Source organism: Rhinolophus ferrumequinum, chromosome 23 (genome assembly GCF_004115265.2).
Source record: "Rhinolophus ferrumequinum isolate MPI-CBG mRhiFer1 chromosome 23, mRhiFer1_v1.p, whole genome shotgun sequence".
In the NCBI taxonomy this organism is placed as follows: domain Eukaryota; kingdom Metazoa; phylum Chordata; class Mammalia; order Chiroptera; family Rhinolophidae; genus Rhinolophus; species Rhinolophus ferrumequinum.
The window spans coordinates 19,047,603-19,060,728 of record NC_046306.1 but is presented as its reverse complement, the minus strand read 5'-3'; the positions used below and the strand labels follow the sequence as shown (position 1 = coordinate 19,060,728).

General features: G+C 40.7%; 1 protein-coding gene across 2 annotated transcripts in view; it reads right to left on the bottom strand.

The window, feature by feature from the left end:
* Positions 1 to 13,126, bottom strand: part of NDRG3 (NDRG family member 3) — a 69,213-nt gene that overhangs the window by 28,939 nt on the left and 27,148 nt on the right. For both annotated transcript variants that reach the window (XM_033094805.1, XM_033094806.1), the window contains exons 4-6: positions 3,222 to 3,327; positions 2,052 to 2,172; positions 360 to 422 (exon numbers count right to left, since the gene is read on the bottom strand). In XM_033094805.1, coding sequence (XP_032950696.1) covers positions 360 to 422; positions 2,052 to 2,172; positions 3,222 to 3,327 — 290 coding nt within the window. The remainder of the gene's footprint in view (positions 1 to 359; positions 423 to 2,051; positions 2,173 to 3,221; positions 3,328 to 13,126) is intronic.

Sequence of the window (13,126 nt, the reverse complement as noted above, 5' to 3'; positions counted from 1 at the left end):
GCTCCTTCTGTTTGAACTCCTTCCTCTTGCCCTGGCTCTCTGTCTAGGTAGCTCCTTTTAATCCTCCGCGTCTCAGACTAGATGACACCTTCTTAGAGAGGTACTCCCCAACTAGCCATGTCTATGTAGATCCTGCCCTTATTCTCTATCACAAGACCCCCAACTGACTTCTTCTCTAGCACTTGAGTTGTGATTATTTGTTTGCTTACTTGTCAATTATTTCCCCCACAACGATGTAAGCTCCATGAGGGTAGTGACTGTTTTTTGTTTTTTGGGGGGCTCACCATCATAGCACCTAGATCAGACACACAGTCGAAAGTCCATAAAAACTGTGTGAAACAACTGCAGAATGAACCTACCTTAAGTGAGTAAGAACAGGAGGCAGCATTTCAGCCAGCTCATCCATTGTGGGGTACTGGTACCTGAAATCCAGAAGGATACCTCCTGAGTTAGAAGGCACCCACGTTTCCCAATTACAAGAACAGCTACAAAAGTACAGGATTCTTAGACTAAAGCATTCCCTTTACTAAAGGCTCAAGAGAGGTGATGTGGAACCTGGAAATGATTGTGGCATGTTGTGTGACTCACTACGACTGCCATGCTAAGAAGAATATAAAAGAACCTGCATGTTTCTATATCTTCAAGAGCAGTCTCAGGCCAGAGGAAGCCACTTGAAAAGAAAAGGTGATATGGTTCTCTCTCAGCGGATTTCCAAATCGCTGACAATTACTTCAGTTGGTTCAGGCTCAGTAAACTTCCAACAGTAAGAATCAACTCAGGAAGTAGCTCTTGGTCTGCTGCTTATATTTAGGCAGCTAAATGCAAAAGTAAACAAAGCACAGTCGCAAATGAGCTCCTCATTATAACGTTATTTGTTTTACTTAGGCATCGGAGAACACCGCTACTTCCTGGCTTTTGAGTATGCTTCATAACATGAACCACTGGATCCTAAGATGGTCCAACAAACCCAAGAATGGATTCAGACTAGGAATCCAATAGGAGTAGGGAGCACTCAGAGAGATTACAGAATCAAAGATGGAGGGGATGTTAAGGCAACATCCTGATTATGAGGCAGGGTCTGCTCTACATCTGATAGGCAAGTCAGTGTGTCTCTGCTTGAGACACTTGAAATGATGAAGCATTCTTGAGCCACTTGTGCACAAAACAGAAAAAAAGGAACGGGATCTAAATCTTGTTGGATAATCGGGTCACTGGCCAATTTGTGTTGGAGAGACAGAGTAACTTGGACATACTCTATAACATGGATAGGGAGCCAGATTGCCTGGGTTCAAATCCCGACTCTGCTGCTCGTCTGTTATGTAACCCTGGCCAAGTTACTTAGTATCTCTGAGCTTCGGTTGCTCACTTGTAAAATGGGAATGACAGTAAGCCTATCCCATGGGGTTGTGAGGGTTAAATGACTTAATAGCTGTAAAGTATTTTAAGCAGTGTCAGAAATACTGTTTAAGCACCACATAAGTGTTAGCCATCATTTGTCTGCAATGGTCTATTTCACAGCAGTCACGGGCAAAGGCAGCTCTGGAGATGCGTAAAGGAAGAGGGAAAGCATTAGCATTCCATAGCTTGTGCTTTCACTCTTCCTCCCAAGGTCTTCTCAATAATCACACTGTGCAAGGAAGAGTTAGGGACACTCTGGCTCTGCCGTGCAAAGCAAGTTTAGGATGAGGCCAAAAGCTCCAAATCCAGTAAAGACACACCTCTACCTGACAGGGCAGCTTCTCAGAATAAATGACTACACGGATATTCAAATTCCTGTCACCAGACTGGAGGTATTCCCAGGAAGCTCAGAGGGATCAGAGGTTGGGCCTGGGTAGTTGGGAGTTTCAGGGAGGAACACAAAAATGACAGTTGTACGTAAGAGTCCTCTCAGAGCAAGGAGAGGAAACGTGAGAATGGCTGGCAGCTAACTAGAGCCTGTAGGCTGTGCTAAAATCCGCTAGGAAGGGCAGCACACACTCCTTCTCTCCCGGGAACTCAGCCCCTTGCCCTTCTGAGTGCATGTCTTCAGAAGACCTTGCTTCTGGTCTTACCCTGTTGGGAAAGAGGGTGAACCTTCCTGTTGGCCTGGGGCATCCACATGACAGACAGCAAAGTGCTGGGTGATCTCTTGCATATCCTCAAAGTTAAAGAATGCATTGAAACAGGATTTATCTGCAAGAGTAAAAATACTTGTAAATCACAGGCTCTTCATTTCTTCCCAGTTTTCTTCCACTCGATCAATGTTAGATCCTCCTCCTCTTTCACTCCCTTTTAATCACTGTCCCACTAACGTGAGGTGTCTGAACAATCTGTCTGATTCAAGGTGCCCTAAAGGCTGCACACCAGATGTCTCAATGACTTGAAAACAACAACTAATTCTCAATTCTACACAATGTCTACAAAGTGGAAACCAATCCCAATGACGCACAGAATGCTGTCATTTTTCACGTACCTTATTGCCCTGTCTGATGTAGACACTGACCATGTACACCCCGAGAACCTGGCTAGAGTGAGTTGGGCAACTTACATGGACCAGGTAGAAGACTGTCTCTTGGAAAAATTGCTGGGGTACAGGGAGAGGCTGCTGCTTCGATTGCTACCCTGTCAGTACAACTGCTTCTCATAATAAAGAGGCCATAAAAGCTCTAGCACTAAACTGCAGCCTTCAACTCAGACCACCTCGGCAAGGCAGAGAAGCGTGGAAGAAAATATAAGTATACAGATTCCATATGCCTGTGGCTAGGGCCAGAATCTTATTTTACTGGTACTACCATCTAGAAAGTCCACTTAAAGTCACGGATGACAGGCTGTAGCAAGAACACTTTTACCAATTCATTGAAGAGTTCATCATGAAGTTAATTTCAAACCCTGGATTTTCTAACCTGAAATATGAAAAAAACCAAGGAAGCCTAGACTTAAAAAACTAAACAAAACTGATTTCAGTTCTCCTTTCTTAACCAGTTCAATATATAACCTCCAGTCCTTTAGCAGATGTGACACACAGGTGTGGCATAATTCCAGCATCCCCCCCAAACACGTTCTCCTGCGCTCTTCCCAGGAACGTTCATCCTGCCATTTACATATGTAGCAATGAAGAGGGAAGTAAGGCAGAGGAGAAAACCTATGTTCTATTAGAATACGAGAATCTCTTATGTATGTGTGTGTTTTTTATATACAAAGATTAAGTATTATAATAAAAAGGTATAAAATCAAATACATACGGTTGAGGCCAATGTCATGGTACGTCACAATAACTGGTCTGTTTCCCTTCGGTAGACCTCTTATGGTGACGTGGACCACACCATGAGTTGTTTCTATGTCGTGTTCCTGTAACAAGGGAAGGTGACGTCTCAGCAAAGGCAGAATGAACTTCCCAGGTTGCTGAAGTTTCACAGCGCCTGACTCAGTGCTATTTTCCACTAGGTGGGGCAGGACACATCACTGAACTATAAGCACACCACAGAGATGCTATGTTACATAGAATATTCCTACTTTCTAATTCCTTCCAGATAAACAAACAAAGGAGGGGGGAAAATACCTTCTTAACCACAAAGCTCACTTTCTTAAGTGGAGGAAATCAGGGATCTGTTAAGAATATTCTCCAACTGGCTATGGAAAGGACGTCAACAAATTGAATAAAGAGCCAGTAAGACCCGGGGAAAGAAAAGCTAAAAAAAAGCAGGAGATAAGAAGTTGCCAGGTAAAAAGCCAGAGGCTTCAGAGCCTCTAAACACGTTTGTTCAGCAACTGGTAAGTTCAGTGGACATCTATGGGTGTGTATGCCTAAAATCTCTCCCCTTTCCTGGGAGCTGCCCGTCTGTGTCACCCATACCTTACAGCAGTGGCTCTTGGCTGCCGTGTTTATAGATTGTAACCTTATGGCCACAACTGACTGGAGTCAGGTGGCCATCTGGTCCATGCTGGGTCAGCTTCCTTCCCTGAGGATTTGTAATTGGGACAAAGAGATTCCATCCTTGGCAGCTAACAGTAGACATTTCCACTGCTCTAATTCCTGGTTCTAGTTTAATTTCTGAGACATCCCTGGATTGCCTCTGGTTTACACTAGCTGGGTGGGTTTGTTCCCTGTAACCCAAAGGATCCTAACCAAAGCAACTGAGTCAAGTTTAAAATGACTATAGCCAGAGCAGAGCTCAAGAACTGAAACAAGATGCAACCAAAGACTAGCACGAAGTAAGAGTGGTTGGGTTGGAAAAGAAACAGACTGTAGAAAAGTTAAGTGAGATTTATTGTAATCTTCAAAGTCTACATTTCTCAAAAATAAAAAACTATCATGTCTAGCCTAGTGAATTTTTGCTGACAAAGTTGTCCATACCTATCTCGGAAAATCTCATAGTAGATGAGACAAGATTAGCTCTGTCAATAAGAATCCCAACCAAGGCAAAGGGTTTCCAACTTAATTTCCTAATAAAGAACTTCATCGTGCTCACTTCGGCAGCACATATACTAAAAAAGAACTTCATCAGAGCTTTGGTTTCTTCTCTGATGTGGGACGCAGAAGAATCTTAGGCTAACTGACCACAGTATCTCAAATCTAGCCTCAAATCTATCTATCTCTATCAAATCAAACCACAAATGATAATAAGTCTGCTATTCTATATTACTGCTACCTCCTATTCAAGTTTATTCAAAGGCTTGAAAAGGGGAAGTAAGAAATGAAGGAGAGAATCAGTTACTGTGAACTGGCTATGAAATAAAGTATAGGATTTGGATGGGTGGAATATAAAGATAAATTCCTGTTACGGTAGGAGCATTTCTCTCGTGGTAATGTCAGACTTACTGAGGAGCCCCCTCAACCACCACTGGGTTCATTCATTAAACAACTATTTATTGAACCCCTAGTACCAGAACCTGGACTGAGAATCAAACCATGGATAAGAGAGATACGATCCCTGCTCTCACAGAGAGATTATGTTCCTACAGGGAGGCAGACAATAAACATATAAATTGACAAACCCACAATAATAGCTTGTGATAAGTGCTATGAAAGAAATAAATAGGATGCTGTGACAGAAAATTGAGAAGGAAGACATTAACTCTATTAAACTGTCAGGATGGTGCGAATTAAATCAATGAAATAAGATTTCATACACAGCAGAATGGCAAAAATTTTAAAGTTAGATAACACCAAGTGTTGGCCAAGATGTAGAGAAAATAAGAAGTCTCAGATACTGTTAGTAGGCATATAAACTGGAACAACTACTCTGGAGAACAATGTGGTAATTTCTAGTAAAGTTAAGAGGTGTCTACCCTACAGCAGTTTTACTGTTAGGTATAAGCTAAAGAAATTCTCAGGCCAGCCTGGTGGCTCAGGTGGTTGGAGCACTGTGCTCTTAATGCCAAGGTCGCTGGTTCGATTCCCACATGGGCCAGTGAGCTGCACCCTCTACAGCTAAGATTGTGGACAACAGGTCTCCCTGGAGCTGGGCTGACGTGAGCAGCCAGAGGTTAGCGTGAGCTGCCGTGAGCTGGGCTGCTGTGTGCTGCTGTGGGCTGCTTGCTGTATGCCACCGTGAGCTGCCAGCAGCCGGCGAGAGCTGCTGTGAGCGGTCAACTGACGACTGGTGACTGCCTCAGCCGGGGGGAGCGCAAGGCTCATAATACCAGCATGGGCCAGGGCCAGGGAGCTAGGTCCTACACACCTAGACTGAGAAACAACGGCTTAAACTAGAGTGTGGGGGGAGTGGGGGCGGAAGAAAGGGGAAAAAATAAACAAAATTCTCAAACGCACAGAGATGTACATTACAGCTTTATTTAAAATGTCAAAAACAACTGGAAATAACCTAAATATCCATCAATAGGGAAATTGGTAAATGAATTATGACATATTCACATAATGAAGTACAGATAAAAATGAGTGAACTAGAAATAGAAGCATTAATAGAGAAAATCATGAAAACACAATGCTGAGTAGAAATGCAGAAGGATATGTATATACCACTTAGTAGATTTTTAAAAAAGCAACACTATACAGACTGTATATATGTTTACATGCATACATTTAAAGTGTAAAAACTTGGAGAAGGAATGTACACTAACTTTAGGACTTGTTTCCTCCTGGGAGGTGACAGATTCAGAAAGGGAACTCAAGGAGGCTTTGCTCTCTCTCTCATGTTTTTTCCAGAGAGAAAGAAAGAATAAAGAGGGAGCGAGAGAGAAGCCAGCCTCTGTCAAATGGGAGACACTACAGCAGAACCCAAGTTGAAGAGAATGTGCAATAATTTGTCATCTTGACAATTTAGTTGCTGGAGACTTCCTTCTGTTATATCCAAACCTTCAGTAGAGTCTTGCTTAAATATTCTTGCTTATATATTCTCAGCTGTGCTACTGAGACCAGAGAGAAAAATCAGTTTTCACGTTGGCCCTAAGGTTAGCAGAACCTCCTGAGGCCAGGTAATTGACGGGGATAGTGTGTGGGTGTGGTGAAGTGGGGTAGGGAATAGTGAGCTCCGGGGACGTTCAGGAGAAGGATGATGAAAAGGGAGATGTAACAGATGGGGTAAAAGAGAACATGTTAAAAGTAGATGAGGGAATAGGGCAAAGTAATTACTTTGTCATCATTTCATAATCTGGATGAAATTCAGTTAAAATTGGCTCACAAAATTTCAACTTTTTAGACTGATCTCAGCTGCGATCTCCCATAATATACCTTCAAATTGTGTAACAACCCAAGTGTCAAAGGGCCAAGAGCCCTGGGCCCTATTCCTCAATCCTGTTGCCCTTTCAGGAGCAACCCTTGGCTGTCAGTGTCTTACAGTTTCTCTTCATTTTAAAGTATGTGAACGTAGTTGAAGAACTATGATGTACATACACCTAAAACTAATATAATATTGTATGTTAGCTGTATTTTAATAAAAATCTTTTAAAAAAGTAAAATTCTCACCTGTCAAAAAATAAAGTATGTGAATGTTAAGTGTCCTTAGAATAAAGACTATGAAAAGAAAGGAGACACTCACTTCCATATGGACTTCTAAATAAATCCTTTGTGACCCTGTGTGAAGAGCTTGAACAAGTCTCCGCCTAGAAATGAATAAGCAGAGACTGAGGCTACAGAGCTGACTCAAGGATCAGTCCACCGCAGGGGGTGTAGCTGCCACCGCAGGGGGTGTAGCTGCCACCGCAGGGGGTGTAGCTGCCACCACCTTTCCGGCTTTAGTCAAGATCATTTGTTTCACAGGCTGTTTCTCCATTTACCTCAGCATTCTAGAGGGTGTGACTACACAATGAGTGTCTGTGCTCAAAGGGCACAAACCAAGGTAATACGCATGGTCATAGATCTTTCCCAGTACTCTGATTATTTCCTATCGCCAAGGCTATGTACTTGAACATGAGTGATCCCTTTATTCCCCAAGCTTATAAAACAACCTGAAATCATATTGGTCCCTGACAGACTTCTCCATCCGGGACTGCCTTCCTCTTAATCAAAGATGTAGTTTAAGAGTCTTTTTTAAAATTTAAGAGTTTATGAATGAAAACCCAGCATTTATCTTAGGTATTATATTCGAAAAGCCCCCATTTGTATACATTTGCCCTATACAACAGGCATTGTAGTTTTTCATTGTCATTTTATCTGTATCAAGTATTTGTTTTTAATTATTAAATAAAGTCTGTTGGGACTGTGGCTCAATAATTTAAAACTAAAAAAAAAAAAATCTGAGTTTAGGATATTACCATTATTGGGTAATAATCAACTTTTACCTTTTTTCTGAGTCTTCTTCCTTTAGCTGAATGTACTATCACCAGAATTAGACAATATAACTTGTCATGGCTCTCTGAACTCAGTTAAATTTTGATTACTTCATGCCTGTTAGTACTTCTTCCTCTCCCTGGCCAGTCTGAAATAGTTTAGATAAACTGGTATGATGACATACTCTTGGAAATGTCAACATTTTTATTAGTATGAAATTTTATTCTGTTTCTAGTAAGCAGGCTACTGTTATGAGCCTTAGGTAGGGATTCCAGGCAGGAATTCCCGCCCGTTCTCAGGAATTTCTTTCGCTTTCCCATTCCCAAATCCCGAAAAAAGTTGGTCAGGAAATTGGGAAAATCGGCTCCTTGAACCCAGGTGGTTGGTATTATTGGCCGTCACTTTGTGGAAATTCATTGTGGAGAACAGAAAACAGTTTATATCTCGGGATTCAGGAACGGGACAGCGAAAAATTCCTGAGAACAGGCAGGAATTCCCGCCTGGAAACCCTAGCCTTAGGTATAGTTTTTATTATTATATGGAATTTTTGATGCAATACCCCCACCATTACCTCACCTCTGTGTAGTGGTATAAAGTTCATTTGCATAACCTCGTTTAATCCCCTAGTAAAAAAAATCAGCCTCCACAATTACTCAGCTTTCTGCCTACCAGTAGAATACATTTTCCTTTTTAAGGTTCTATAATATATTTCCCTGACTCTAGCATCAGTTCTCTCCCCCCTTACCTCTTACGTCTTTCAGCCTAATTCAGTCAACACTCAGACAGCTGAGTGTTTTACTTTACAGCTACCCATAACTCATCCTTCTCTCAAACCACGCTCTTCATATGAAAGCTTCTTCTGCAACATCAACAAAAATCTATCTTTTCCTCCTTCAAAGCCAACTCCAATATCTTCTTCACCATAGCCTTAGATAGCAATGAGGAGAAAAAGACTGACCAACTATTTAGCCCACACTCAACAGCCCAGAACACCTTCAGAACATGGACTCTCTAGGAAAGTCCACATAGGAAGGGGTCCAGGTCTGGCCAATTCAAGCATCCCACTCTCTGACCACAATGAGTGGTCCAGGGATGTGCATGTGACCCCCACTCACATGATTCAACCCATGCTAAGCCAACGAGAATCCTCCTCTGATCTTTGCCTCGAGTTACAGTGAGGCTGCTAAGCTGGAAGGATGTGAGTTTGGTGCAGTTAGCAGCCATCAAGCCCATGATGGGACCGAGTTTGTCTGAGAAATAAATCCTCTAGTGAAAGGGGAGGGGAACTGAGATTGGGAATGGTAATTAAAAAAACAAAACAAAACAAACCTTAGTTTTTTCAATTATACGTTGGTGCAATTGCGGTTTTTGCAATTATTCTTAACCTTATAAACCACAATTACTTTTGCACCGACCTAATATGACTTTTCTCCCAAAAAAATGAGAATCAAGTAACCTATATCCTTAGAACTTAATAATCAACTTCCCCTAAAAACCAACAACAAAAGGGGAAAAACAACAATCTCAGGGGAGGAACTGTGAACAAAGGCCATAAGAAGGGAAAAGAGGGTTGGTCCGCAATAATTCCCATTTTCCTAGGGGTACGTGGGGGATGCAAAGGGAAGGAAGCAGTGGCTGAAAGGTAGCCGGGGAACACATTCATATCCTTCAAAGCCAAGGAGGGGATGGGAACTGATCAAAATCTCTAACACAGATCTGCAGCAGGTGATTGAATCTCCGCCCTCTCCAAACACTTCTTTTCTATGGAAGGAACTTGCAGGATATTTATTTTATCTAATTCTTATTTTGTAACATGCCCATTCACCGAATGATTGGCAATAGTTTAAAGCTGTTTAAACCCCTTCAGAAGAGGCTGGTCACATACATACATTTGAATTATGGTACTAAAAACTAGTCTTCACAGTTGGGGTCTGTAAATCAGTTCTCTAAAGAGCTACTGCAATTAAACAGCCAGCATGAAATTACTCAACCCTGGGCTTTGCCTGGATTATCCCAGGAACAAGAACTGCACTCTTGTGCGTTCACTCTATTCCCAGTGGGGATGGTATGTGCAGGTAGACAGCAGCTTTTCACTTTTCGTTAGTATTTATTGAGTACCCGTCTGGTGGAAGTGGAAAGCAATTTGACCAGACAGGTCAAGAGCCTTAAGTACACTCATTCCAAGAATCCGAAATAACACAAAGTGTGGATAAAGTTTATGCACAAAAATGTTCAGTGAATTCAACATATTATAAGCAATCTAATTTCCAAAAATAATGAAATAGTTAAGGCATGGTATAGCCACATGATGAAGTAGGCAGTCATTAGACATTTTTATGAGAGTTTTAACATAAGATGGAAACGAGATTGTGTTCTAATATTAAGTCAGAAAAGGGGATACAAAATTGTATAGTGTGACCAACCAAATAAATTTAAAAATTAATTATTTTCATAAAAACTACACATACGCACATATCTCAACACTAAACATTAATATTAACATGGCTGTCCCTGGGTTATAGGATTATGAGCTTTTCTCTAGCTATACTTTATAATTCTAATTCTCTGTGCTTTCCAAATATTCAAATATGGGCATGTACTCTTTTGATAACCAGAATATAAAAGTAAAAACTGGAAAGAAATATAAAAGAATATGGTTATCTCTAGGTAGCAGGATTATAGGTAATCTTTATACTTTTATGGATTTTCTAAATTTGTTTCTGGTAATACACAAGATACGTATTAATTTTTAAAGCAACGTATCACAGACACAGAGAAGCATAGCATGTCTCAGCTCTAATTCCAAACTTTTAAAGTCTCACAGAGAGGAGAATTAAGCAGCACTGAAGTAGATAAATGGATAATAAGCCTGCTGGTTTATTATTTCAATCAGCAATAGGCTCTTTTCTCCTCATCAATTCTGAGCATGTCACCTCTAATTACCCCTTTCCTGATTACTTATATCCAAATATAACTGCTGTTTGCCTCAGAGGAATTACATAGCAATGAAGTCACTTAGGACAATCAAAGAACTAAGAGAAATGGTACATTTTAAATTATATTTTCAATTATTGAAAAAAAACAACAACAACATGTAGTTGATCAGTTAGGAAAATGGGAAAGTTTGTGAGCTTGGTTGATGATGCTAAGATAACTTCTGTGGATTTCATCAAAGATTCCTTTAAGATTTTTCTGAGTCAAAACAAAGAAAGATCAGAAGGAAGCCCACAGTTAGGCTAATGGACACCACCAATACCCGCTGAATGCTTTTTCATTTAGTGATAATGCTGGCTTTAGATTTCTTGTGCTTTGTCTCCTAAGAATGCCCAATGGCTTCCAAGAAGCCTTCAGGCAAACCAGGCCACTCTAGGCTTTTCACATCATAGTTTCTAACTGCTAGGCCTTCAATTCTCCTGTTGCTAGACTCCTGACCCAGCTGCCCAGCTCCAGAACATCACATGAGCCTTTAACAAAAAGACAGATGAGAATAGTCGTAGAAGAGCACAGGTGCTGAAAGGAGGAAAAAAAGAAAAGCCTATGGTTTTTTTCTTCTTTGAAACACTAAGAACCTGTCAATTCAAAACCAGTGACAGGCATGTGACAATTAGTGACAAACATTTGCCATCATTCTGTTTATATCAGAACTAAACTAAAAATTCTACTTCAGGAGGCCAGAACATGTTATTAAAGCTTCACCCCACTCCAAAAAACAAACAAACAATTTTTTGCCAGACTATTTTTAAGCCTAATATTGAAAAGTAATTCATAATCATATTTCTAAAACTCAATTTCATTTATATCTAAGCATATTTATGTGTGAAAAAATCCTAAAAGACACATACCAAAATATTAATACCAGTGAAATAACAAGTAATTTTTATTTACTTTTTGGTAATCTTATCTATTTTCAATGAGCTTGTAATTTTTTATATTCCAATTTTCTCTTTTGGGGAGAGGGTGCTCAATTTGATGAAAATAAATTTTTCCATACCTTTTAATAGGAGTAAACATATACTATTTTTAGAATTCCTGACCTTGAATTTTACTGTCACCCTCTCTCAAATGATCTCCTTCTAGGTAAATTATATCAAATATTAACAGCAATCAAGTTGAACAGGTTAACCTAGGACCCAAACCCTAACGGAAGTTAGATCAAATTAAAAACAACTAAACCCAAACTTGACTGCCACCATTTATTAAAAAAAATATGAGGGGCAGCCGCGTGGCTCAGTTGGTTAGAGCACGGGCTCTGACAACAGAGTTGCCAGTTCGATTCCCACATGGGCCAGTGAGCTGCACCCTCTACAACTAGATTGAAGACAGCGAGCTGCCGCTGAGCTTCTGGAGAGGCAGCCGGATGGCTCAGTTGGTTAGAGCGCAAGCTCTCAACAACAAGGTTGCTGGTTCAATTCCCACATGGGATGGAAAGCTGTGCCCCCTGCAACTAAAGATTAAAAACAGCAACTGAACTTGGAGCTGAGCTGTACCCTCCACAAATAGACTGAAGGACAACAACTTGGAGCTGATGGGACCTGGAGAAACACACTGTTCCCCAATAAAACGTTTTTTTAAAATATATAAAAGTTTAAAAAAAATAATAAAATGAGAAAAGGACTATAGAAAATGATTCTCTAACAGTACTAGGCTGATTATGTTGTATATAAAAAGTACCAAAAAGTCACACCAAGAGGTGTGTGGCACTGGGATTCAGAAATCTGTACCAGTGCCAAGAGCCTGACCCTTCCAAAGTTAAGTCTCATCTGTACTGCCAAGGAAGCTCAGCTTTAAGTATACAACTCAACTCCTTACAACATCTCAGCTCTGGGTATTTCCAGGTGGGAAAGCACAGGCAACGGATTCAGGAAGAATGGGATTTTTCAACCCTAACTTCACCCGATGATAAGGTGAGCAACCTGATTCTCAATTTCCTCATCTGTAAAACAGGGATAATAAAAACCACTTTGTGATATTGCTCCAAGGACTGGAGATGATGTGTACGTTTAGTATCTATAATAGGTACCCGATAAATTATAATGATAGAAGTGGTTTGCCAATGAGATAAATATGAGCTCTTCCTTTTCATGTTAATGCTATAGAGAGAGTCCACTATACTTAACATAAAATGCGTATCTGAAACTAACTGTCTGCCTGTGGGTGTACAGATTGGCTGAAATCTGGAAGCACGGAAGTTGCTTTCCCAACACCACCCTTTCCTGCCTAGTGCCCTCTGAGTCTACTGCACTCTACTTCTGACAGCCACTGCTATGACATCATCCCAAAAGTAGGAGTCGGGCTGCAAGCGCTTATTAAGGTTCCCATTTCCATGCACTCATTCCTTCCTCCCATTTCTTTCAGGGCCAGTGAATAAATAAAGTAGTTAAGTGGAGAGTTTCTGGCTCATTTGATTGATTTTCAAATTGG